Source organism: Lissotriton vulgaris, chromosome 10 (genome assembly GCF_964263255.1).
Source record: "Lissotriton vulgaris chromosome 10, aLisVul1.2, whole genome shotgun sequence".
NCBI lineage: Eukaryota > Metazoa > Chordata > Amphibia > Caudata > Salamandridae > Lissotriton > Lissotriton vulgaris.
In genome coordinates, this window is record NC_141698.1 from 13,813,155 (window position 1) to 13,840,660 (window position 27,506).

The 27,506-nt window shown below is 50.5% G+C and overlaps 1 protein-coding gene across 2 annotated transcripts in view; it reads left to right on the top strand.

Annotated features, from left to right (window-relative positions):
- Positions 1-27,506, top strand: part of SLC6A8 (solute carrier family 6 member 8) — a 169,145-nt gene that overhangs the window by 82,537 nt on the left and 59,102 nt on the right. For both annotated transcript variants that reach the window (XM_086940218.1, XM_086940216.1), the window contains exon 3: positions 16,504-16,765. In XM_086940218.1, coding sequence (XP_086796344.1) covers positions 16,504-16,765 — 262 coding nt within the window. The remainder of the gene's footprint in view (positions 1-16,503; positions 16,766-27,506) is intronic.

The following is a 27,506-nucleotide window of genomic DNA, read 5'->3' on the forward strand; positions in this document are numbered from 1 at the left end:
CCCGACATGGGACATTTCCACTTGCAAAAAGCAGTCTTAAATTGTGCCCTAAATGTTGGGGAATAGACAAGAATTTTGCAATGTGGCCCACGTTCCAATAGGTCAACTCATGCAACGCTGAACTGTAGTGAGTCACAATCAAAACAACTTCATCAATATTCATGAGGGAGGTCGCAAATTGAGACTCATTATGATTAGATGCCGTCAGAGGGGGGGGGGCTGCTGGGGACAGAAGACCACTGGGTCCGTGATCGTATTTAAATAAAGTAAAGAGAAGAGGTTGAAGAGGACCCCTTCTCTTTCGCAGATGTGTTTCCACCCCAGCTTGGGGGTCAGTAACTTTTCAATGTCTGCAACAGGATTTCAGTCGCACACATTAACACGTTCAATAGCGAATTACTATTTAGAAGAGGTGCCCGAAACAGGCACCCTCCAAATTGTGAACAATTTTGCCCTTTTAAATTAATTTTGCAATTCCATATCCTGCGTAAATGTGTCAAACATTACAAAAAAACATTTTGTGGTCGCACACCCTGTGATTTTGTCGATCACACTCTTTGTTATCTCAAAATGGCTTTGAACGTGAGGATCCACATTTCGGGGCGTCTGTGAGAAGTGCAACCCCATACTCTAGTCTGGATGGTCTGAGGTCTGAGGATCTTGGATAGAGATGGCGGTCATCGAGTTGATCACGGTGAGAAGTTGCCGTTGAGCATTCGTAGCTGTGTAGAGTAGGCGACACAGCACTGAGGTTTATCACCTCGAGCAGAGGCCGAGGATGTTGATTTGTTTCTAGTCATTAACATGCAGCCAGGAGTGTTCGAGGGAATAACCTACCCCTGCTGTTAGGTGAGAAGAGACGGAGCTTCGTCTTGTCATAATGAACTTTTAGGAAGTGATTGGGAGTCAGTGCGGAGTCATCACCAGCCCCTTTTCATTGGTCCCGTACCTTGCGCAGACCTTATAGGGCTGTCATCTGTGCGTTGATGCACTCTCTGACCCATGTCTTCCAGGTCTTTTTATAGTGGTAAATGCAAAAACAATTAATGGACAGAATGCAGAACAATGTCATACATTCACCCCAGTACGGAGATCTGGGCGTAAATCTATAGTTTTTTGCTCACCATGCCACTCCAGTTTGGACCCAGCCATATGCAAATCAGTCTTGACCCTGCGCCCAATGGGAACAATCCACCCCGAACTGCCAGGCCAGCTCCTTCCTGGACTGGAAACAAGCATCCTAGGACCGGTTTCAGGCTTTCACCCCTCATCAGCCAGGATAGCTTGACTCCAGTGGCATGGAGAGCACAGGACCCACGTCTGAGCATACCAGTCCCACTCGGGGTGACAAATGCAAAAAGAACAAATGATGGATATGCACCTAGCTGGGTCTGAACTGGGGCGGCGAAGTGAGCTAAAGAACGATGATGGATTCAACCCAGATCTGTGACTGGGGGTGAGTGTCTGAAAAGTCTCAGCGCTCCGTCCATCATCTCCTTGTGTTTGCTCCTTATAGTGGGATCGCGTGAAGCTTGAAAAGTTCAAGGAACAAACTAGAGCTGTTGAGCTGTTGGTTTCACCCCAGAGAATCCTGGTTGGTGTTGTTCAGGTGTCCGCATGTGGTCAGAGAGCGCTTGGGAAGCCCTCTAAGCGCTGTTTGACTGACAGGCCGCCCCCAAAGTTCATTCCCATGTGATAAAGTGTGCGGGAGTAGACCCCCCAAGCCTTATAGGTGTAACTCTTATAGGTGCCTGTGGCCCTGTGCTCCTGGGGTGGGGCATACGGTGATGCTCCGAGGCGCGCATGCGCTATGAGGCCCTGGCCTGAATCTATTTCAGGGTCTTCAGTTTTATTTCTGGGTATTAGTAATGTCCTTTCTATATATTCTCCTTTCTCTCCCATTCACTTATTATCTCTCTCCCTTTCACTCGAACTCTCTGGTTTTGTCTATATCTGTCTCTCTGCCATCTTTCTCTCTGTAGTTATGTTATGTTACAATAGTTTATAGCGCTCAGCTGCCCCAGCAAAGGGGCGTCCCGGCGCTTTGTTCACCCTCGTTCTCTCTCATATATATATATATACACCCTGCTCGCTCCTCTGATTCTCCCCCCACTCTGTCCATTCTTTCTTCTTTCTCTCAAGATACCCCGGCTCCTTCTCTCCTCGTATGTCGGTCCCTCTCCTTCTGTCCGTCTGTCCACCCCCACCACCTCTCTCGTCCTGCCCTCGGTTATGTAAGAAGCTCTCCATCTTTGACCCAAAGCCTCTTGATCTGCGCCCTGCTCTCGGTGTGTGACAGCTGCTTACACATTATAGGCGAGGCGGCTGTCACTCACCCCTGCCCCGCCCCCGCCCCCGAGACAGCTGCTTACAAATTATAGGCGGGGCGGCTGCCACTCACCCCTGCCCCGCCCCCGCCCCCGAGACAGCTGCTTACAAATTATAGGCGAGGCGACTGCCACTGACCCCTGCCCCCCACTCCCACCGACAACTGCAGGCATTATGGCATTACCCTCTGTGTCTGACCCTGTGGAAGATTGTGACATAACCCTGTGACTGTCTCTCTTCCTGGTCCTGTAAGCGCCGCTGACATTACCCTGTGATCCTGTGGGCCTCTTCTCTCTGACTGTCTCTCATCCTGGTCCTGTAAGCGCCGCTGACATTACCCTGTGATCCTGTGGGCCTCTTCTCTCTGACTGTCTCTCTTCCTGGTCCTGTAAGCGTCGCTGACATTACCCTCTGGAGTTCTATTCTCTGACTGCCTCTCTGCCTGGCCACGAGACAGCTGCTGACATTCTCCTGTGATCCCGGGGGCCTCTGCTCTCAGACTGTCTCTCTGTCTGTCCCTGTGAGAGCTACTCACATTTTTCTGTGAGTCTCTGCTCTCTGACTCGGGGTGTGATCCTGTGACAGATGGTGACGCGCCTTCTCCTGACACTGCATCACTGTGCCCCCTCAAGCCCTTCACCCCCTCGCCCTCTGCCCTCAACCCCTTTCATTTACAGCTTGTCCAGAGCGCCACCTAGAGGTGGCCATGGGTGGTAGCAGTTGGGCGAGAAGTAATATCTAAAGATCAGAAGAACGCCTCACTGAAAACAGACAAAGCTCCCCAGTTACGACAGACAGAGCTCATAGTGTTCTGAAGACAGACAGAACTAGTTTTCTCCATGAAGACAGACAGAGCTCTTCATCTACCTGAAGACAGACAGAACTCTTCATCTACCTGAACACAGACAGAGATTCTCTTCTACCTGAAGACAGTCAGCTCCTGGGTGAAGACTGACAGAGCTCATAGTGTTCTGAAGACAGACAGAACTAGTTTTCTCCCTGAAGACAGACAGAGCTCTTCATCTACCTGAAGACAGTCAGCTCCTGGGTGAAGACTGACAGAGCTCATAGTGTTCTGAAGACAGACAGAACTAGTTTTCTCCCTGAAGACAGACAGAGCTCTTCATCTACCTGAAGACAGACAGAGATTCTCTTCTACCTGAAGACAGTCAGCTCCTGGGTGAAGACTGACAGAGCTCATAGTGTTCTGAAGACAGACAGAACTAGTTTTCTCCCTGAAGACAGACAGATCTCTTCATCTACCTGAAGACAGACAGAGCTCCTCATCACCCTGAAGACCGACAGAGCTCCTCATCTCACTGAAGACAGACAGAGCTACTTATCTCCCTGAAGACAGACAGAGCTCCTCATCTCTCTGAAATAAGACAGAGCTCCTTCTCTTTCTGAAGACAGACACAGCTCCTTGCTGAAGACAAGACAGTGCCCCTCGCTGAAGATAGCCAGTGCTCCTCATAGCACTGAAGACAGACAGAGCTACTCATAGCCCTGAAGACAGACAGAGCTCCTCATCTCCCCGAAGACAAACACAGCTCCTCTTCTCCTTAAAGACAGTAAGAGCTCCTTAGTGAAGACAGACCAAGCTCTGCGGTGAAGATAGACAGAGCTCCCTTTTCTCCCTAAAGGCAGGCAGAGCTCCTCGTTAAAGACAGACAGAGCTCATCATCTCCCTGAAGACAGACAGAGCTCCTCCTTTCCCAGAAGACAGACAGAGCTCCTCATCTCCCTGAAGACAGACAGAGCTTCTCCTTTCCCAGAAGACAGACAGAGCTCCTCATCTCCCTGAAGACAGACAGAGCTCCTCATCTCCCTAAAGACAGACAGAGCTCCTCATCTGCCTGAAGACTGACACAGCTCCTCGCTGAAGACAGACAGAGCTCCTCATCTCCCTGAAGACAGACAGAGCACCTCAGTAAAGACATACAGAGCTTCTTATCTCCCTGAAGACAGACAGAGCACCCCATCTCCCCGAAGACAGACACAGCTCCTTGCTGAAGATAGACAGAGCTCTTCTCCTCCCTGAGGACAGACAGAGCTCTGCATCTCCCTGAAGACACGCAAAGCTCCTTGTTGAAGAAAGACAGAGTTCCTCATCTCCCTGAAGACAGACAGAGCTCCTCGGTGAAGACAGACCGAGCTCCTCTTCTCACTGAAGACAGACAGAGCTCCCCAGTGAAGACCGACAGATCTACTCAGCTCCCTGAAGACAGACAGAGCTCATCATGTTCCTGGAGACAGACAGAGATCCTCGGTGAAGACAGACAGAGCTCCTTATCTCCCTGAAGATAGACAGAGCTCCTCGCTGAAGACAGACAGAGCTCCTCGCTGAAGACAGACAGAGCTCATCTCATCCCCGAGGACAGACTAAGCTCTTCATCTCCCCCGAAGACAGGCAGAGCACCTTGTTGAAGAAATACAGAGTTCCTCATCTCCCTGAAGACGGACAGAGCTCCTCGGTGAAGACAGACAGATCTACTCTTCTCCCTGAAGACAGACAGAGCTCCTCATCATCATTACAACAGTCAGGCTCCTTCAACATATATTTAATTATTCGCTTTATTATTATCTACTTATTTTATTAAGCAGTGGCATACCTCACAGAACTTCACAAGACTTTTTTTTTTAAACATTGGTAAACTCTGGGTCTTTTGACTTTAGTAACCTGTGGTTTGTTTATTTGCGTTTTTTGTAAAATGTTAATGTTGAGGGAGCTGCTGGTCTCTCGTTATTAAAAAAATCAAAACCAGGACTAAAGCCCTTTTTCCCCCCTCAAAAAGCTTGCATTGCCCTGGAAGTCCCTGGCACTGAACCAGCTCCTCTGTGGGCAGCTGTGCCCCTTGGGAGAGGGCAGAATGCTGCCACGCTCATTACAATGAGTCAGGGGTGGAAGCCGGCCAACCCACGCCACAGGTTTTATTCTAAAGTGGGCAGAAGACAAATGTGAATGACACAACAGACCAATCGCTGAAGAGGGCTGGCTGAATGGGGAGTGTCTTGGCCAGCACCAGAACTAATGAGAATAAATAGCTGCTTGAGGCAATGTCTAGCCACCCATTTCAATTGAAAACGACAACATAGTTTAGATTTTTTTTTTAAATCATACAAGTCCCACTGAAATTGTGCCTCAGAAACGTGTGTGTTGGGCAGTGGTCAATTTGTGAATGAGTCAGTACCGGGCTCGCATTTTGCTCAGAAGCCTGCGGCCGGCGCTATCGAAGGCTGCGGTACCGCGGAGCACTGAATCTACCTCTTGCCTCTTTCATCCTCCACCATACCCCCATGCACCTCTTACCTCACTCTTTCAGTTCATGCCTTCTCCCTTTGCCACTGTTTCTCCTTCTTTCTGTTTCTCCTCCTTTTCCCCTTTTAATTCTTGAGCTTTGTTAAAAAAATCTGTTGAGGAAAATGAAGTGCTGGTCCCCAATGGCGGTATTGGTGTGCCCCCCCACCCGCAAACACCAGCTCAAATTAAGCATTGGCACCAGCTAGTAACAAAAGAGGGCCAGCCACGCTCCCCTTTGCCTTTCTCGCGTTCAGATGCAGCTATGTCTCTCTTCAGTCTCTGCATGTCTCTTCCGTGCCCCCCCCCCCAGTTGTCTCATTGTGCCCTGGTGCAGCGACTGTCTCAGTACTTTCTCCAACCACTCTAACTAGGGTGGCCAGATTTTCACAACCAAAAAGCAGGACGTTTAGCAAAACATACAAGATGGACTAAAATGTGATACCAGGGGAAGGTCACAGAATGACTTAAATGACCGCGCTCATCAACATAGAAAGACAGACGAGGCACTGTGGGCCAGATGTAGGTGGCCATTTGAGGCCATTTACTGAGCGGTAACGGCCGATTTTGGCCGTTACCGATCGGTAAATGGGGGACAGGTATGTAGGGGGCATTATTTTACTGAATCTGTAAAATTACCGATTCAGTAATTTTACCGATTCGGTAAAATAAAAATTCGGTAATTTTACCGATCCTGAGGCACCCAGATGTAGGTGGGACTCTTCAGAGTCCCAGATGCCTTACCAAATCGGTATTTTACCATCAAATCCAATTTGATGGTAAAATACCGATTCCGGTGTGCATGCACACCTATGCCATGTGACAGGCAGACCTGCCCTTAGGGCATGTATGCCTGCGACATGGCATCCAAGCCTGTTTTGGGGGTGCCAGAGGGTGTCAAAGTGACACCCCCTGCACCCTTGTGAAAATCGGTATTTACCGATTCGGTAAATACCGAAATCGGTAATGCCCACTCATTCCTATGGGCTTCAATGCCCATAGGAATGAATGGGCATTACCGATTCCGTATTTACCGAATCGGTAAATACCGAATTCTTCCGAATCGGTATTCCAGCACATCTGGAGTACCTACATATCCACCCCTTAGATTTACCGATTTTTAATTACCGAATCGGTAAAATTCGGTAATTAAAAATCGGTAAATCTATTTTACCTACATCTGGCCCTAAGAGACTGAATTAAGTTGAAGGTTTAAACCTAGCCTTATGCATGCTAATTAAATTGGTTTCAGATAACAGCTGCTAACTCGTCCTGCCCAGTGCTTAATTTGAGACGGTGGTTTGCAGTGCTTGGCAGCGGCACTTAATTGTCGACACGGGCACTTATGACAGTCTGCCACAAGGTGGCAATGCTTTTCTAATTTAGAGATTCGCACAGCAATAGTGGTTTATTAATTGGATGTCCATTAAAAATGACTATTACCTGCCGCCAAGGAGTGTGATGGTTAGTACTTGTGTTGGTCCTGTCATTGGCGGCATGGTCAATGTGTTGTGCCAGCTTCATTGGCTGCCTAATGAGGGCCCTAGCACTTATTTTTTTACAAATTAAGCACTGGTCCTGCCTTGAAACACATGAAACATTAGTAGCACTGGGTTGTACCGTGGGTAGTGGGCACAAAAAAATATATATATAATTGATTTACCTAACTTGCAACACGACATCCTCCTCCCTTGGGTGTCCTCTGGAACCTCCAGACGAAGGAAACTGCACTACCCAATCCTAGCGCGGCTCTCACAGCATGAGCGCAGCGCCAGGATTGGATAGGACAGGATCTCCCAGCGCTCCTAAGAGCACTGGAGGCCTGCGCTTTCTCTAACCCAGCTGTCTGGCTGGCCTTCATTTTAAAGTGCACATCTCCCGTCTGCTGCCACTCAGCAGCACTGGCCCCGCCCCGTCCTGAGACTTAGATCGGGACGGGTTGCTGAAAATAAAATGGTAATAAATAAACGTATTGCCATATTATTTTTCAGGGGCTTGTGGGGCGGTGCTCAGATGGAGTTGCCGCGTCTGTGAACCACGCCTCCTCTGGTTTTCAGGCCAGCCTCTCTGAACACCGCAATGTGCTAAATTTGCTGAACAGCAGGTGAAACCCCGGGACTCTCCTGGGAAATCCAGGACGCCGGATCAGCCTGTCTCTAGTGCTCTGGAGCGGGCTCTAATTCTGGCACTACGATCACATCTTATACAGCGGCGTAACAAAACTTGAGGGGGCCGCGTGCAAGATACATGGAGGGGGCTCCCTCTGGACTTAATCAGGAGCTCTCTGGTCAGGGTACTGTGCGAGGAGGCCCCTGGAACCTAAGGGCCACACCGCACTGCGGGGGCCATGTTACCCCACTGATCTTATACCCCTCAGGCCAGTCTTTCAGGCCAGCGCCGCTCCCCCTGCACTCTCCACCCTCCTGCACCCCATGGCCAGGCAGCTGGGGGGCATCTCTAAGGGCTCACACCACCTATCCACCCTCCCTCCCTTCTGCTGGTGTGCAGGGCAGCTTCCCCATCTCACACATCACCCCCCATGCATACACCAGATCCCCCTTCTCCCTCGGCCCCTACGGTTCTCCCTCATCTCGCGTATACACCACAACCCCCACCTCCCTCGGCCCCTAGGGGTCTCCCTCGTGTCACCCCTTCACGCATACACAACACCCCCACCTCCTGCGCTGTTTCTCTCACATCACCCCTCGTGGCATAACACCCCTCACCGCTCTCGACCAGGCATCCCTCTCACATCACCCCCCACTTATGCACAACATATCCTCAGACCCTAGTCGCCCCTCTTTCACCCCCTTATGCATGCACCACATCCCCCACCTCCCCTGATCTCACCCCCTCACGCATATTTGTAAATATGTAATATATATTTGTCCAACCCTAATCGCTTCAACTTTCATTCAAATGTCATCTCGAGTGAATATGCAACTTGTATGTAGGTGGCTCTAACCGCTAGTATCTGTAGTAGACGTATGTACTTACTACCATTCCTATGTGATTTTAGAGTTCATCTGTTTGTATCTTTTATGTAATTCATGTTCTCTGAAGTCCTTATGTAATGTAACTGGTTCTATTGTAAAGCGCTCTGACACCTTCGGGTAAAGTTTGCAGCTTTAAAAAAACGCATAAATAAATTAATAGATCTGACAGTGTCTGCGCCTCTGCAGTCACTGTTGCTATAAATAGATCGGGCTTCCAATCCTGCAGAAATGAAGGACAGCCTTGAGTCTGTATGTGATGAACCCACCCCGGAGCTCCTCCCCCCCCCCCCCCAGAGGGCCGCCCTCCCCCGCCGCGAGGGCTACTCGTGAACCAGCCGGCCAATGGCATGAGAGGTGTTAATGGAAAGGAGGGTGACCGCAGAACACCCCTTAAGACCTGAGGTGCACCTTGGCCTCCCTGAGGGCGGCTTCTGTGACTTACGAACCACTTTAAAAATATTGCGGTACAAAAATATTGTGACAAAAAATTTCGAAGACAAAAATAGAGACTCGGTGTACTTACCATGAAAAGTACAAGAATATCAACTGCAGAACACTTTGGAGACAAATATTGAAAATACACAGAATAAATATTTTAAATTATTTAACATTACATTTAAAAAAAATGTATTACAAAAAAGAAATGTGTAAAAATATTTATACTACAAACAAAGCAAATATAAATTTACTAACTTAAATAATACATATAATATGTAACTTAATTTAAAATGTAAACACAATTATGCATATACCAAAATTAATAGATAAATATTGTAAATAATTGAATTATTTGGATAGATAGATAGATAGATAGATAGATAGATAGATAGATAGATAGATAGATAGATAGATAGATAGATAGATAGATAGATAGATAGATAAGATACATAGATACATAGATAGATGGATAGATGGATAGTGCAATTGTCTGCTGCATATAGACTATAGATATGTATATAGATATATATATATTTTAACACTTTCCTCACTATTCAGCACTTTGAAGCATGAATAATGAATATGAAAGGGTGAGGGGAAGCAGTCCCTCTGTGTCCTGTTAGGTTTATGTCTACAAGACACTTCCAAAGAAAGGAATGGATGCAGGGCCCTCGTGGTAGAATTATTTATTAATGTATTCAGGCACAATCGGTTTAGGAAGAGATCTAGGCAGCACAGTGTCTGAGCAGAAGGAGCTGGAAGGAGTATATGGTGATGCCAATTATAAGGCGAGGTGAAACTGAGAAAATGAGACATAACACCAAGTACAGTAGCTAATCCGTGGAGTCCTCATGAGAGACGGGCAGACACACAAGAGGCGTCTGGCGGGTCAAGGGAAAGCAAACCACGTGTTTGCTGATCATGTTTTCGTGGAAGTGAAGGCGTGTCAGTCACTCATCTACAGGAGCCATATTCAGAATCATTGTAACACCCAATCAGCGACACTCTCAAAATGGCTGCCAAGGCCGCCACCAGCTCGGTGCTGTTATATACCCGTTTACGGGTACAAAGTCCCACATCGTCGAACCAGGACAAGCAGCCGGCTCTGCTTGCTTACCTTCGAGTATTTGGATTTTAATATTTATTTTTCAAAGGTGAGGCTCTGCGTGTGTTATGCAATGGTGGCGCCTTTAGGCACAATGGGCACCGCGCCCACTATCCAGGCAGTCTCCAGAAGGAACCGAATGTTATTCATTTTTACTTGAGCTCTTACTAAGATGGTTTATTTTCAAGAATCACCCTCATCTAAAAAACCCATGTTGGCAGAGAATAAAACAGATTGTTAGAGGACTAGTTTCTTGTATGTTTGCACAAGTAGGGGCAATGTGACCTGGCTAGAAATCCGAGAATTAAAAATAGACTGCACTCCACTTACCTTTCCACCAAATGTAAACAACTTTTAACTACTGCTCAAAGGCAAATATTTGTGTGCATGATCAAAGCGTGCTCTGTCCCAGTGCACGAGTATGAATATACAAGAACGCCTGGTGCATCGTCACGCTCCAGTTTGAGGCCGCACTTCTGTGCGATCAATTATCACAGTACACACTCTGATATTCGTCCAAATAATCCTTTTCGTCCTTTTTTTCTTTATTGAATTTGATGTTGAGACGGAGGTGATGCGATTAAAACGTTTTGAACCCTTTGCCTGCTGGGCTAATTCCCCCGCTGTGCTGGGGAGCGGGGGGCGCGCACAGCACCCCGGTGCTCATGACGAGCTCGACTCGTCATGAGCCACGGTGGTCGTGTGCTCATGACAAGCTGAGCTTGTCGCGGCCACACCCATTTTCCTAGAACGTTCAGCACAGCAGGAGAATTAGACCCGCGTGCGAGAGTTCTGTCCGTTATGACAAGCTCAGCTCGGCATGAGCACACGACCACCGTGGCTCATGACGAGCTGAGCTCGTCATGAGCATGGGAAGGGTTAATGCTCAAAGAATGCCCATCCAGGCTTTTTCCAACAGCTCAATGAATCACATTTCATTTAGAGTAACCAAATACATGTCCACCCAATCATTTTGGGCTACGAGCCCTTCGTCAGGGGTAACGGTAATTTAAAACGACCCATCAAGAACCATAAATGGATTTTAAAAACTTCCAAAACCATGTAATATGCTATCCATGCTATAGTTGCTCAAACATCTATTGCACCAAAAACATATGTGACCGTTATCAACTAAAGAATTAACCATGCTGTGAATATGTGCCGTTACACCAGGAAGTGAATAAACCCCAAGCTTCACTGACAAGCTCTACATACAAAAACATAAACCTAACACCCACGCAATATGCTGCAAGCATGTGTTTTACTTCACTACCGACTCAGCACAGGCTTTAGTTCACTGGGATTCCTGCGGACAGCATGCAACAGTAGATAGCCTATCTGCTGAGGATATGGTTGTGCCACTCAACGTCCTCCTTTAAGCCCTTCATGGCGGTGCTTAGCTTAAAAATCCACCTTTATTCTATAGAGCTGATGTGTTGTGCAATGGGAACATGTCTCTTGGTTCCTGTAATTCCTTCTCCAAATCATCACTTTGTGCCTTCTTCGGAGTGTTCAGATTTAGAACGTACTAACCACGGGGACAGAATCTCATCTGTTTCCGATGCGTCAACGGTGGCCACTTGGTGGTATGTTTCCATGCCTGCCCATCTGCACACTGCCATGCAAGCCACATAGACATTTCCTGAATAAAATAGAATTTCTGTGCTACACTCTACTTTCCTGAACGTTTCCAAGTTTATTTTGGTATGCACAACTTGTGTGGTCTATGGTCTGAATGAAGGGGCTATAATGAGAGATGGCTTCTTTCAAGGTGTACTGCATTTGACAAGAGGCAACATTTAACTCAGAGCTGTGAGACTTCTTTGGTTCTCTGCGCTCTTCTGCCATTTTACAGCTTGAGTTTATCACCATCAGTGCTCATGACGAGCTCAGCTCGTGATGACCACCATGGAACGCCCACGCAGGGATAATTCCCCTGCTGTGCTGAATGTTCCACGAAAATGGGCGTGGTCATGACGAGCTCAGCTCGTCATGAGCACAGCGCCACCGTGCAGCGTGACGAGCTGAGCTCGTCCCGAGCACCGCGGTGCTGCGCGCGGCCCCCCTCCCGCGTTGCGGGGGAATTAGCCCTGCGGCGAAGGGGTTTAAATCACAGGTATCCCGGCTGGTTTGGCCCTGGAGTGTTAGATAGTTAAATTATTTTCTGCTGAAGGTCAAGTGTATCTTCAGTAATGAGTAATATTTGTTCTGCCGTTTTTACCCTGGGAATCACCTGCTTTTCTTGACCAAATGGTGTTCTTTTAAGTAGTTGCTGCCATATCCAGCTTCTCCCAGTTAGGTTGTCAAAGCCCATGTATATGTAATGCATTTTATTATTATTCTTTTGATTACAAATCAAATGTAAAAAAAGAATATTACAAGTTAAGTATGAGAAAAGTGTATTACAAATCTGGTATAATGAGAGAATTTTACAAGTCAGGTGGAATAAGACACATTATAAATCGAGTAAAAAGAGAATATTACAAATCTAGTGTTAAAAGAGCATATTACAATTCTAGTATTAGAAGAGCATATTACAAATCTAGTATTAAAAGAGCATATTACAAATCTAGTATTAAAAGAGAATATTACAAATCTAGTATTAAAAGAGCATATTACAAATCTAGTATTTAAAGAGCATATTACAAATCTAGTATTAAAAGAGAATATTACAAATCTAGTATTAAAAGAGCATATTACAAATCTAGTATTAAAAAAGAATATTACAAGTCTAGAATTAAAAGAGCATATTACAAATCTAGTATTAAAAGAGCATATTACAAATCTAGTATTAAAAGAGAATATTACAAATCTAGTAATAAAAGAGCATATTACAAATCTAGTATTTAAAGAGCATATTACAAATCTAGTATTTAAAGAGCATATTACAAATCTAGTATTTAAAGAGCATATTACAAATCTAGTATTTAAAGAGCATATTACATGTCAGGTAGAGAGTCATGATCCATCGATCGTGGTTAGCCACGCTCTATAAATCCTGTTTGATTGATCATATTACATGTCTGGATTCAAATGTAAGGCGTTAACTAACGTTGAGGAGCACGCTTTCTACAGTAAAGTGACGCGGTTCCTCATTCACGCCCCTTGCCTCTGTAAAGTTGTAATTTGGGACTTGCCATGCACCACTGTAGGATTAGAATTTCCTGCTCGACAGTGACGTGTAATAAGTCTTAATTTGAATTGTTTTACAACTTGAAATGTGTTTATACTCTAGAATGTGTGGTTTTATGTGTACTAGCCCTGAATATACAGATTTGTGTGTTTAGAGATTGTGGGGTCTTAATAAACCTTTGACAGACTAAGGTGAGCACATTATAGGTGACAATGTGCGGAAAGCACATTATTACTGATGGAGGAGGGAGCATGATATACATTAAGTATATGGAAAGCATATTACAATTGCGTAGAAACAAGGTTACATATTAGACGGCTGGGCCGCCAGGGCGGGGCGGAGGGACGCCATGAGCGGCCCCGCACCGCAGGGGGTGGTGGAGGGCAGGGTGGCCTCAGCCAAGCATGTCCAATGGAGCTGGGAATGTTTATAGCCCATGTAAGACAAGGCTCTGCTATTTAGGCCCGGGGCGTTATGGAATAATCGCTTGTTTTAATGGCTATGGGAGGGCGCGTGCCAACTTAACTCACCTACAGGTCCCGTGACATGGCTACCCGTGCAGTACACCTCATGCTGCAGCGCCCTGGGGGCTGTGCGGCACTGTCTTGAGAGGGCGTACTGTACTTTCTTTAGAGCCAGTACTGCACTCTTCCGAGAGCCTGTATTTCACTGCCATGAGAGCCAGTACTGCACTGTGCCGACGGCAAGTGCTGCTATCAAAGTACTGCATCGCAAGATTTATCTATGCCTACTACGCCTATGTGGGGCACTGAAGCGCTTGCCTACACGGATAGCACGCAACTTACACCATGTGTGGTTGGAAGGGTTATCTTTCAATTGTAATTGGGTATTTTTTCGGTACTATTTTTTGTATTGTCTCTTGTTTAGTGCTTATTATGAAAACTCAATAAACTATTTTGAACACCGAAAGGGTGTAGGCCTTGGTTTGATCCTATGTAGAAAGTGTTTCCAAGTTGTGCGCGAGCGCCGCCGAGACGCACTTATTGTTGTACGGGACGCAGGGCTCGGCAGCGTGATGGATGAAGAAGTGTGAGAGATAGACCCGCAGTTTATGGTTTTCAGTCGCCGGCAGCTTTGACCAGCTCTGGTGATCAGAGTCCCCTGAGCTGGTCACTCCACCGGCCGTCCACTCTGAGATATCTTGTTTAACGTTTCTGGTCCTGAGCAGGCGTGGGTCGGAGGGAGGCCTGCTGGAGACAGCTGCTGGGGTGGACTTTGTTAATATCATCCCACATCTGGTCGTCGTTGTGAGATGTGAAGTGGTCACAGTTGGGGCTCCACTAAATTAAAGTCCTCTGGTGACCCGCGCCATGTGGCCAAGCTAAGTTATTCGTTGCCTGTTCAGTTGGTGATGGCTGGTTTGTTGCTGCTGGCTGGTACCGTGCTGGGTGGGAGACATTGAACCCGGTGACATTTAGATTATGCCTGCATGAGTCGTTCCATTTTGGTAATTTTGTGTTTCACTTGTTACGAGCAGTTCCCTAAATTAGACCACTATCCCACATCTTGTAATTACACACCGTTGGCAGGAAAATTAAAGCATTGAACAATGCAACCACCCACCACGCGAGGGGCTGCTCTGCGTGGCAACAGTGTTTTTCACACTATTTTTCCTGTGAAATGCATCCTTGACTCAAACATTTACACATGGTTACACATAATTGTTCTGAAATTTCACATAATTGTGCAAAAGCAAATTACACGAATCTCACAACACCCTTAAACATGCCCTGTAGTGGCATTGTATTGTGTGAGCGAGGGGGGTCCCCATCTGCCAATCAGCAGTGCTCAGAAAGAGAGGTCTGGGGGGGGGGGCGGGCTTGCTAACAAAGTTCAGTGCAGCATTCCTAACGCCGCCCTCTCCCTCCTCCCGCACCGTCAGTGTCTGAGGCCACCACCTTCTACACTACAATTCGAGCAATTCACTATCGCTGTCTACGGCGACCACCACAACCCCCGTCCTGTGCTATTCAGGTAGCTGGTGGAGGTGTGCCCCCCTTAATACTGGTATGATTGTGGAGAGTAATGTCCAATGATTGTGTTCCGGTAAACAGTGGTTGCTACATTTTTTTATTTTCATAGTTGCACATAGTAATGCTGAAAAAAGACAAAAACAGCCGACACGTGTTTCGCCCGATGGCCGGTTGGCCGAGGGCTTTTTCAAGGCAGGATTCCTCAAGAATGTTCATCAAAACAATCATTCCGGTTGTCAAACGTGGTCTCTGCTGTAATTATTTCCAGGAACACAATCATTGGATGTTATTCTCCACAGTCATATCTGGATTAAGGGGTACAAACCTCCCCCAACTACCTGAAGTAGCTTTTCCCAAAGGCTTTTGGGGTTACCATTTGTGAGGCGCGTACCATCACTATATTGAGTCACTACAAGGGTAGCGTGAAACCCAGTTTTACCAACACCCTGGTCGTCTTCCATCCTGGGCCATGTTTCACCAGGGGCATCCAAAATGGATTCCATGGGTCTCTGCGATCATGCGCCCAGAAGAACCGTAGAGTCCCACTAACCACCAAGCCACAAACAGCACATGCACACACATGACGCAACACAGTGATGTCAGCGCAGGGCCAGGAATTTACATGCATATTGGGGGGCATTGTGGGGCATATTGGCACCACACTCAACCCAAAACAGATAAAAGGTTGGCACTGTCCATCAGACAAATGGTGTTCCGCCAACTTCACCTAATGTACAAGGCCAAGGCCTCAGTGCCTATCAACCAATCAATCAGGAGTTTGTAAAGCGTGCCACTCAGCCGCGAGAGTCTCAAGGCGCTAGCCTGCCTACTCTGGAACACCTGATGCGCTGGGCCAATAAAATATCTGGGTACCAGTTCACCTAAAGGGGTCTCTGATAGGGATGGGTGCTTGTACGTCAGGCAGTGGGTCACCCCAACCCAGCAGTGTGGGTGGCAGAGACTGACCTCTGTCTGTCCCTCAGATCAGCCAATAACACGGGGGTCACTCCCTGGCCCCCACCCCTGTCTTCTACTAAACCCAACCCTTTGGGACCACCACCCTCCTGGACATAGCAGCCCTCCTTCGCGCCAGCACCACACTGACCAACGCACTCTTCCATTTGACTTTGCATGGCTATGGCGCCTCGGACTGCTTCGCAGCGCTACGCGCCCTTGCGCCTGGTTGTGACGTCCCCCTTCTCTGTCCGCAGGCATCGGCTTCGCCTCCGTGGTCATCGTCTTCTTCTGCAACACCTACTACATCATGATCCTGGCCTGGGCCGTCTACTACCTGGTCAAGTCCTTCTCCGCCACGCTGCCCTGGTCCACGTGCAGCAACCCCTGGAACACGCCCGAGTGCGTGGAGATCTTCCGCCACGAAGACTGCGCCAACGCGAGCGCCAACTCCACCTTCGGCAACCTCACCTGCGACGAGCTGTCCGACAAGGTGTCCCCCGTCACCGAGTTCTGGGAGTGAGTACTTCCGGCCTTCATGCTTCTGGCTCCTGTGGGAAGGGGGTGGGCGAGGGGGGTCTGGGTGGGGTGGAGTGGAGTGGGGACTCATCAGCTGCAATGGGGGGGGGGGGTGAACCTGCTAAACGGGGTGCTCCGAGTCTGAAGGTGACTGACTCCGCCCCAGCCCTAGAGGCTAGCTCACCTCCAGTGGGGTGGAGGCTGGGGTAACGAGGCCTGCTCCTTCCCTCAGCGCTGATGCCAGCCTCCTGCTGAGACTGGGCCTGCCCTGGGATGGTTCCATTAACACCCCCCAAACTGCTCCCTCCTCTCAGTGGTGGTGATGGTAGGGGAGAGGCCACACGCGTGTCTGTGCGTGAGTGCGTGTGTGTTTGATTTGGTATGCCACCCAGTGTGAGCCCCTGGGTGCGGGGTGAACACGCACAGGGACCCCCTATAGGTAAGGAGGGACATGCAAAAGCACCAATTAGAGCTGAGAAGTTATGGGTTTGGAAAGATCCATGGAGTAGGCGGGGGCTGCAGATGTGACGTGGGAAGGACCCCAAGATGCCAGTCATCCCTCTCCCTTGCAGGACAGACTGGACAGTAAATGTCCGGTACCCACAGCGGGCACAGAGACTGCATTTCCTTCCAGTGCCCTTGGGCAGGCTAGCAATGCAGGACAGACTGGGCATTTGAATGTACCGAGGGCTGGCACGGAGAGCGCGTGCACTTCTAGTGTCCGTCTGTATGCCAGCCTTGCAGGACAGACTGGGCTATGAATGTACCCAGGCCTGGCACAGATACGGCATGCCCTTCTGGATGCTGCCCCTGTAGTGCCATGAATGTACCCACAGCTGGCACGGAGAGTGTATGTCCTTTCAAGTGCCCTTGAGCAGGCCAGCCCTGGAGGTCAAACTGGGCAGTGAATGTACCCAGAGCTGGCACAGATATGGCAAAGAGTGGCATATAGAGCGCAGGACCCTGCAACATTACAGCAGGGGGGCCATACCTAGTTTTTAATCAGGATAGGGGCCACATTCATTAAAATAGTTATGATTGGACCTCTAACTCCTGTTTTAGTTTCCAACTGGTCTAGTGACCCACTCTTCCCACAACTACACTCTCGAGGCCACTCACACACGTGGCACCAAACGGCATGGAATTAAGGATCTCCGCCAAAGAGCCCCTCTTGGGGTGCCCGTCGGGCACTGCAGCGCCGGCCCGACGAGGAGCAGACCGTATGATGAAGCATGACACCCACCCAGGTGTGTGAGGGTCCTAGTTCCAGAAGGAGGGGTTCCCTTCTTCCTTCCGGTCTTGGAGTGGCTTTGTCTCACTTAGCCAACCTTAGCTATTTCCTTCATTTCCACTGTCAGGAGCTGCATACCCTCCTGTGTTGATCCATGGGGGGGCATGCATGCTGGGCCTGTTTAAACAGCCCGGAGGCCCTTTCTTTGAAGATGCAGATACGGCATGACCTTCCAGTGTCCTTCTGATGCTGCCCTGCAGGATAGTGGGTGTGCCCACAGCTGGCACGGAGAGTGTGTGTCCTTTCAAGTGCCCTTGAGCAGACTAGCAATGCAGGACAGACTGGGCAGTGAATGTACCCAGGGCTGGCACGGAGAGCGCGTGCCCTTCCAGTGTCCTTCTGGATGCTGCCCTACCTGGGTAGTGAGTGTACCCACAACTGGCACAGTGTGCGTGCCCTTCTAGTGTCCGTCTGGACGCTGCCCCTCCAGGGTAGTGAGTGTACCCACAGTTGCCACGGAGAGCGCGTGCCCTTCCAGTGCCCTTCTGCAGCCTGCCCTTGCAGCACTATGAATGCGCCATGAACAGCCTGGCACTGCCGCATGAACGCCTCAAAGCCCCTCTAGTCAAGGGCAGATAGAGCAGCCGTGCATCAACATGCCACAGGGCACCAGGCTGCGGGTGGCAGTGCCCACCCTCCAGCTCCCAGCGTCCCCCGGACCAGGGTGCTAGGCGCGGGCGTGGGTTGCCTGCAGGACACGTAGGCAGCGTCGTGTGTGTCGCCGAGGCGCCCAGAGGCGGCTTCCCACTGTCCTTCGAGTCTCAAACTACACCTTTACCCCGCGCGGCCCAACCCATGGCGACAGGTGATCTGTTTACGTTTAATTTACTGGCTGTGACATCAGCGACCGGATAGGCCAATTCCATTTACTCTGTGATGTCATGGAGAGAAAGTTCCTGTTCAACTGTTTGTGGTGACAAAGGCTTGGAATACACCTGTTTTTATTCACTGCTCGTGATGTCACAGGCTAATACACCTGTTGTATTACCTGATTGTGATGTCATAGGCTTGGAATGCACCTGTTGTATTACATGTTTGAGATGTCATAAGCTTGAAATGCACCTGTTGTATTAACCTGTGTGTAATGTCATAGGCTTGGAACACACCTGTTGTATTCACTGCTCGTGACGTCATACTGCAGCTGTTTGCGATGCCATAGACAGGAGGTTCACCTCTTGCCCGACATGCTTGTGATGTCATAGAGATGCTGGCTTGTGAGGTCATAGAGAGAAACAACCGCTGGTTTGTGATGTCACAGACCGGGAACGCTCCTGTCCCTGGGGCTGTTCGTGACGTCATCAGCAAAGACTGGCCCATTGCAATAGCTGCGTGTGACGTCATAGTCGGGGGCACCCGTGTTCAGAGGACCAGTGAGGAATGAAGGAGCGCGGACTGGGGGCGGGGGCGCCTGCGCCAATCCCGTCCTGCTGCAGAGCGCGCTCACGCCGCATTGCCCCCCCCCCTGCCCCCCCCCCTCCTCCTCGTCGTCATCCCCATCAGCAGACCGGCTACGTCTGCATGCTTCGGGCTCTGACGTCTGTTGCCTTGGAAACGCCGAGCCGTGATGTGCAGTGCCCCCCTCTGCAAGGATGACGCCTCCATCCGCCGGAGGGGGGGTGATGGAGGGGGCGGAGGAGGGAGCGTGACTCAGAGGTGTTACCATGGGGCCCAGTGTGAGCGAGGCAGAAGGACGGCTCTCTAGGGTTGGACGGAACAATAGAACCACAACTGAGGTGTCCTGGTCACGTCCTAGGCCCTGGTGCCACTGCACCTGCCAATTTCATGGAGAGGAGAAGAAAGACGCAGATGAGAACCCCTCATGCAGGTCACGGCCCCTCTTGAAGGACAACCTGCTCGCTCCAGCAGTACCGTCTAAATGGAATAACAGCTCACTCTGGAATGTTCCCTTGTGATGGATAGCAGGCTCGCTCCAACACTCGCATGTATTATCAACAGCTAGCTCACTCTAGCACGCTGCCTCATGATGGCCCACCAGCGCGCTCGGGCAAGGTCCCTCTTCGTAGACTGATAGCTCACTCTCGCATGCTCACTTGTGATGGATCACTAGCTCGCTCCAACACTCGGATGTATTATCAACAGCTAGCTCACTCTAGCACGCTGCCTCATGATGGGCCACCAGCGCGCTCGGGCAGGGTCCCTCTTCGTAGACTGACAGCCCACTCTCGCATGCCCACTTGTGTTGGATCACTAGCTCACTCCAACACTCTACCGTATTATCAACAGCTAGCTCACTCTAGCACGCTGCCTCATGATGGGCCACCAGCTCACTCGGGTAGGGTCCCTCTTCGTAGACTGACAGCCCACTCTCGCATGCCCACTTGTGATGGATCACTAGCTCACTCCAACACTCTACTGTATTATCAACAGCTAGCTCACTCTAGCACGCTGGCTCATGATGGGCCACCAGCGCGCTCGGGCAGGGTCCCTCTTCGTAGACTGACAGCTCACTCTTGCATGCTCACTAGTGATGGATCACTAGCTCACTCCAACACTCTACTGCATTATCAACAGCTAGCTCACTCTAGCTCACTTCCTCGTGACGGCCACCAGCGTGCTCGGGCAAGGTCCCTCTTCGTAGACTGATAGCTCACTCTTGCATGCTCACTTGTGTTGGATCACTAGCTCACTCCAACACTCTACCGTATTATCAACAGCTAGCTCACTCTAGCACGCTGCCTCATGATGGGCCACCAGCGCGCTCGGGCAGGGTCTCTCTTCGTAGACTGACAGCCCACTCTCGCATGCCCACTTGTGTTGGATCACTAGCTCACTCCAACACTCTACCGTATTATCAACAGCTAGCTCACTCTAGCACGCTGCCTCATGATGGGCCACCAGCTCACTCGGGTAGAGTCCCTCTTCGTAGACTGAAAGCCCACTCTCGCATGCCCACTTGTGATGGATCGCTAGCTCACTCCAACACTCTACCGTATTATCAACTGCTAGCTCACTCTAGCACGCTGCCTCATGATGGGCCACCAGCGCGCTCGGGCAGGGTCCCTCTTCGTAGACTGACAGCCCACTCTCGCATGCCCACTTGTGTTGGATCACTAGCTCACTCCAACACTCTACCGTATTATCAACAGCTAGCTCACTCTAGCACGCTGCCTCATGATGGGCCACCAGCTCACTCGGGTAGGGTCCCTCTTCGTAGACTGAAAGCCCACTCTCGCATGCCCACTTGTGATGGATCGCTAGCTCACTCCAACACTCTACCGTATTATCAACTGCTAGCTCACTCTAGCACGCTGCCTCATGATGGGCCACCAGCGCGCTCGGGCAGGGTCCCTCTTCGTAGACTGACAGCCCACTCTCGCATGCCCACTTGTGTTGGATCACTAGCTCACTCCAACACTCTACCGTATTATCAACAGCTAGCTCACTCTAGCACGCTGCCTCATGATGGGCCACCAGCTCACTCAGGTAGGGTCCCTCTTCGTAGACTGACAGCCCACTCTCGCATGCCCACTTGTGATGGATCACTAGCTCACTCCAACACTCTACTGTATTATCAACAGCTAGCTCACTCTAGCTCACTTCCTCGTGACGGCCACCAGCGTGCTCGGGCAAGGTCCCTCTTCGTAGACTGATAGCTCACTCTTGCATGCTCACTTGTGATGGACTGCTAGCACAGTACCGTATTATCAACAGCCAGGTCACTGTAGCACACTTCCTCATGACGGGCCACCAGCTCACTCGGGTAGGGTCCATCTTCATAGACTGACAGCTAACTCTTGAATGCTCACTTGTGATGGATCGCTGGCTCACTTCAGCGCGCCTCCTTAATAGCAAGTGCAAGCTCACTCTATCACACTCCTTCACGGAGGACGACTATCTCCCCCTGGCAGGGTCCCTCTTCATAGGCTGGCAGCTCACTCTGGCATGCTCCCTTGTGATGAACCACCAGCTCACTGTAGCTCACGTCCTTATCCTCGAGCACAAGATCACTCTAGCAAAGTCCCTCCTGACAGACCACCAGCTCGCTCGAGCAGGGTCCCTCTTCATGGACTAGCCGCTCCCATGTGATGGACCGCTAGCGCGCCCTCCCCCACTTCCTTATTGTTGAGTGAGAGATCACTTTATCACACTTCCTCGTGATGGACCACGTGTTCACTCTAGCAGACTTCCTCTTCATAGACTGTCTGCTGACTCTCTCAAGCTTGCTTGTGATGGCCTTCCACCTCACTCTACCAAGTTTACGACAGGCCACCAGCCTACTCTGGCAGGCTCATTTTCATGGTCTGACAGCTCAGCCTGGCATGCTCCCTGAGATGGGCCGGTAGCTCACTCAAACACGCTTCCTTATGGTTGACTGCGAGCTCACTTACGCACTCTTCTCCGACCACCAGTTTGCTCAATCAAGCTCCCTATTGATGGACAGTCAGCTCGCTCCAGAATACTTTCCCTCGTGATGGACAGCAAGCTTACGCTAGCAAGCGCCATCATGAGGAACAGCCAGCTCATTCCAGCAAGCTCCGTCGTGATCAACCAGTAGCTCGTCCTAGTCAGCTCTCTCAAGATGGACGGCCAGCTCACTCCAGCAAGCTCCTCCGTGATCGACCAGCAGCTCGTCCTAGTGAGCTCTCTCAAGATGGACAGCCAGCTCACTCCAGCAGCTCCGTCGTGATCGACCAGTAGCTCGTACTAGTGAGCTCTCTCAAGATGGACGGCCAGCTCACTCCAGCAAGCTCCGCCGTGATCGACCAGTAGGTCGTCCTAGTGAGCTCTCTCAAGATGGACAGCCAGCTCACTCCAGCAGCTCCGTCGTGATCGGCCAGTAGCTCGTACTAGTGAGCTCTCTCAAGATGGACGGCCAGCTCACTCCAGCAGGCTCCGCCGTGATCGGCCAGTAGCTCGTCCTAGTGAGCTCTCTCAAGATGGACGGCCAGCTCACTCCAGCATTCTCTCCCTCATCCTGGACAGCCAGCTCACGCTAGCAAGCTCCGTCGTGATCGACCAGTAGCTCGTACTAGTGAGCTAAAATTGACAGCCAGTCACTCCAGCATGCTCTCCCTCATCATGGATAGTCAGCGCGCTCCAGCATTCTTTCCCTCATGATGGACAGCAAGCTTACGCTAGCAAACTCCATCATTAAGGACAGTGAGCTTGTTCCCTCATCCTGGAGAACCAGCTCGCGCAAGCAAGCTCTACTGGGATTGACCACAGCTCGCTCCATCATGACAGACCACCAGTTTGCTCCATCAAGCTCGCTTGTGATGGCTCACCAGAGTCTCTTCCTCGTGAAGGAGTGACAGCTCACCCCTGCATGCTCACCTATAGACCACCAGCCCCCTCAGCACAGTCCCTCAATATGGATGTGCACCCCTCTGCCCCCTCTTGGTAGAGTGGCAGCTCGCTCGGCCCTGTCCCTGAATGATCCTTGTGCTTGCAGAGACACTATGCTATCCACCGGCTGGGTGTGGAGCGCATCACATATGAGCCTGAAGCTCGCTCCCTCATGCTAGGCAGGCTCACTCTGGTACGCTTCCATGAAATAGACCCCCAGCTCACGCGAGCATAGCTTCGCCCTGGAAGCTCTCATCTGCATGCGAAATCAAGCCCTCAGAAGCTTAGAGTGGGGCATAAATTATTCAAAACTGAAGAAAGAGCCCTGGCTGGGCTCCCTTGATGCCAAAGACTATTTCCGCATCCTTCCAGTAAGCGTGCGCCGCCTCCCCTGCTGAGAGGTCTGGATCTTCGCAATCTCTGAGCACTAGAGTAGTTCATATCACATATGCCAGGGGGTGGCAGTACTATTTACAAAACATTACAGTCTGTGGCCTAGTGGCATCGAAACCCTCATGGAATCGACTAAAAGTGCCACGTTTAATCTGCGTCACAGCTCACGAGGGGTTTAGCTGGGCCCAGCCACGAGTGGCCACCCGGCGTACAGGTCAGCGAGCTGGCTGTGAGCTTGGAGTGACCCCTGCATCACACAACCAAAGGGGTAACCAGGGGCTACCGTCACCAGAGCCCTGGAGGGGAAGGCGTCAGTCCAACAATGGCTGCCGTTTCATTCCTCCACGGTGCGCTGTCTGTTCACTCATCGCGCTCCCTGACTATAGGCCGGGCCACTGGTATTAAGTGGCCCTGCAGCATTTTCCTCATAACTATGGGCTTGCCTCACTTGCCACACAATCCATCGTCTGCGCCATAGTTTGCAGGTTTTAACAAAAGCATTTTTGTTCCTTGCCCAAACGGATCAAAAGTTACTAAAAATGCAGCCGCACGCGCTGCCGCACAGTGAGCGGCCCTTTGCGGATGCTGGCTGGTCGCCTCTCAGGTTCAGACAAGGTGTTCAGATTATCTCTGAGTCGAAGGGGGCCCTCACAGCAGTCTGCTGGGGCCCCATACATTTACCTTACGCTACTGCTTGTGTTAAATCTGTTGTAAATAAATAGTAAATAAATCCAGAATTTGTAAAGCGCAGTGAATCAACTGTGAGGGTCTCAAGGCGCTGAACTGTAGGCACAGGGACATTGAGTGGTTTGCCCAGAATCACAGGATTGATACCCAGGCTCGAACCCAGTCCCCAGCGGCTCAGCGGTCGGCAGCTCAGGCCGTAAGGCCACATCCTCTGATATCCGCGATGGCAACATTCCAATGGCATGTTGGGAAAGGTGCCATTCAGAGTCTTTTTGATACATGTTTCAGGGTCGATCCGATGACGCCTGCAATGCTGGCGTAAACAGTATTTTTCGCCGTTTTTCGCATCCACTGATGAGCGGAACACAAATTTCGCTCGATCAAGCGTTACATTTCCGTTTCCTCCTTTACCTGCAGCTTTCTGTCGTTGGTAAACAGATAATCCTAAAAGACAGAGAGCGCAGGGACCGACCCCGTGGGCCCCGAGGCCCGCCAGCCTGCGGCCTACCTCCGGATCCGGCCCGGGAGCGCGCAGAGGAGAGGCGGGCACGACAGGTGCATGCAGTGCAGTCCGACTGCTGCACTTCCGCCTTCAGCGGACGCCGTGACATTGAGGTCGGCGTGACCTTGAAGGGGGTGGCGAGCAGGCCGCTTCCAGGCAGCTCATGCGGTTCCCGGCGCTCGTTTCCTTTTCACGTGTGCTCTGCGGCTCGGCTCTTCGAAGGAGGGGTTCATGCTGCTCGGGCCTTGAGAGCCCCAGCCTCGTGACCTCGGTAGTATGCTGGGGTCTGGCCTCCGAATAGGCCCACTAGCATTGTCTGAGCCACGGGAAATGAACATAGCTCCCAGACGAGACAAGGATACCAGAGCGCTGCAGCGCCGAGAAGGCCTCATAAGCTCCGTGTGCCCTCAGAGGGAAAAGAAAGAGAGATCGGGGGTGTGGGTGGGTCTTAAGACCCAGAGAGAGGCGATGGCCTGGCTGGGTGGGTGTGACCTAGAGCATAGCCGGTGTATTTGAAGAGCGCATGCTCACTCCCAAGGAGGCTTCTAGGCGCTATTGACAGATCACAGATGTTTATTAAAGCCACACAGACGCCACAAGCCCGATTCAAGTGAGAGACTCACGGTTTTTGGAGCCCAAAATAATAATATTTTAGCTGTCTGCTTCATTTCAAAGTAAGTCAATGGGGAAAATAAATTCTCCCGCTTTTTTTGCAAAATCTCCCTCGCTTCAGTTACAGAATATTGGCATGTGTGGTACCAAAGGCGGTGGTACACATTTTATTGACCTCAGAAGGATGAAAAGCTAACCAGTCACATCAGGATTCAAACCCGTGACCATGCCTTGGAGTGGATGCATCGGCACCGCGTCATCAGCCCCGGTGCCCTCTGCAGATAGAAGCTTGCTGCGGAGTGAGTGATCAGGTGACAAAGCACCGCCCTTCAGCGAGAGGCCATGGACTGAAGGAGCAGGTAACACACCCCCTTCCAAAGAGAGGCCATGAAGTGAAGGAGCAGGTGACTTAGCTCCTTCTCCGCCCGACAGAAGTTGTGGAGTAAATAGGTAGGTATCCTAGTGCCCCCCCCCCCCCCATACCCACCAGGGAGAGGTAATAGAGGGAATGGGAACCTAGTTCACCCCAGAGAGAGAGAGAGAGAGAGAGAGGTGTCATGGAGTGCATGTGCAGGTCATATATGTATAGATAGATAGATAGATAGATAGATAGATAGATAGATAGATAGATAGATAGATAGATAGATAGATAGATAGATAGATAGATAGATAGATAGATAGATAGATAGATAGAGGGATAGATATCATGGACTGCATTTGGCAGGTCACTTGGCTCACCTTCTGTCCCAAGACAGAAGCCATGGGGTAGATTTACTCCTCCCTCCCCCATCTCCCCCACCAAAGGGCAGGGGTATGGGAGATGGATTGAATGAGCAGACAGCTGGGACCGCCCCAGAGAGAGGCCATGGGGAGACTGGATGATGTACAGGTGACCTCCCCCCTCCCACCCCCGCCTTCTGAGTTAAAACGGAAACGGAGGCCTGCGTCGCCGTTCCCCCCAGCACTTGTCCCCACTGAAGAGGCCAATATCTGATGGGGTATGGGCACGGCGCAGACCCTCAGACGTGGCACCAGCTTCCTGGCAAGTCTGAAGGCCCCGGCAGGGGGCGGTGTAGGGGAGCCTCCGCCGCCGCCCTCCCCACCCCTGGGCACTACGACGCCCCTTTCCCTGGGGAATGACGGTGGTCACACTAACACAATGTCACTGAAATTTGTGTAACAATAACACAATAACATTGTACTGAGCTCAATGTCTCCTGGTTGCTGTTTGTTCTCTGTTGCTGTGATGTTTTTTTGCAGTGGTATGAGTAAATGGCGGTAGTAGAGAACCCGGCCAATCGCAGGAGAGGAGCGGATCACATGACCTCTCGCCGCCAGCCGCGGGTGGTCTTGTTAGCATGATTCTCGAACATGTGAGCTTGACCCCAGCCTCTCTGGATTTTTTTATTTTCTTTTCTTATCTCTATTGTTGTCTTGGTGTTGTACTGCATTGTTTTTCTCTTGTGATAATGGGGTGTGCACTGTCGGTTGAACACGAGGGAGCGGGAGCACTCCACCTTCACGTATATGGCCTCCTCGCCTTCTTCGGCCTACACTCAACATGCACCACTCCTCACCAACCACTAACCACCTGGCCATCGCCCATCAAAGACCTAACCCAAAGCTACCACTTCCTGTCAACCCCAGGCCTGTCCACCATCCACCTGCCCTGCTTACCAACCACCTGCCCTGCTCACCAACCACCTGCCCTGCTCACCAACCACCTGCCCTGCTCACCAACCACCTGCCCTGCTCACCAACCACCTGCCCTGCTCACCAACCACCTGCCATGCTCACCAACCACCTGCCATGCTCACCAACCACCTGCCCTGCTCACCAACCACCTGCCCAGCTCACCAACCACCTGCCCTGCTCAACAAGCACCATTCAAAACTAATACACACACACACTAGTCGCCAACCTCCACCCGTTGTCAATCCCGACCAATA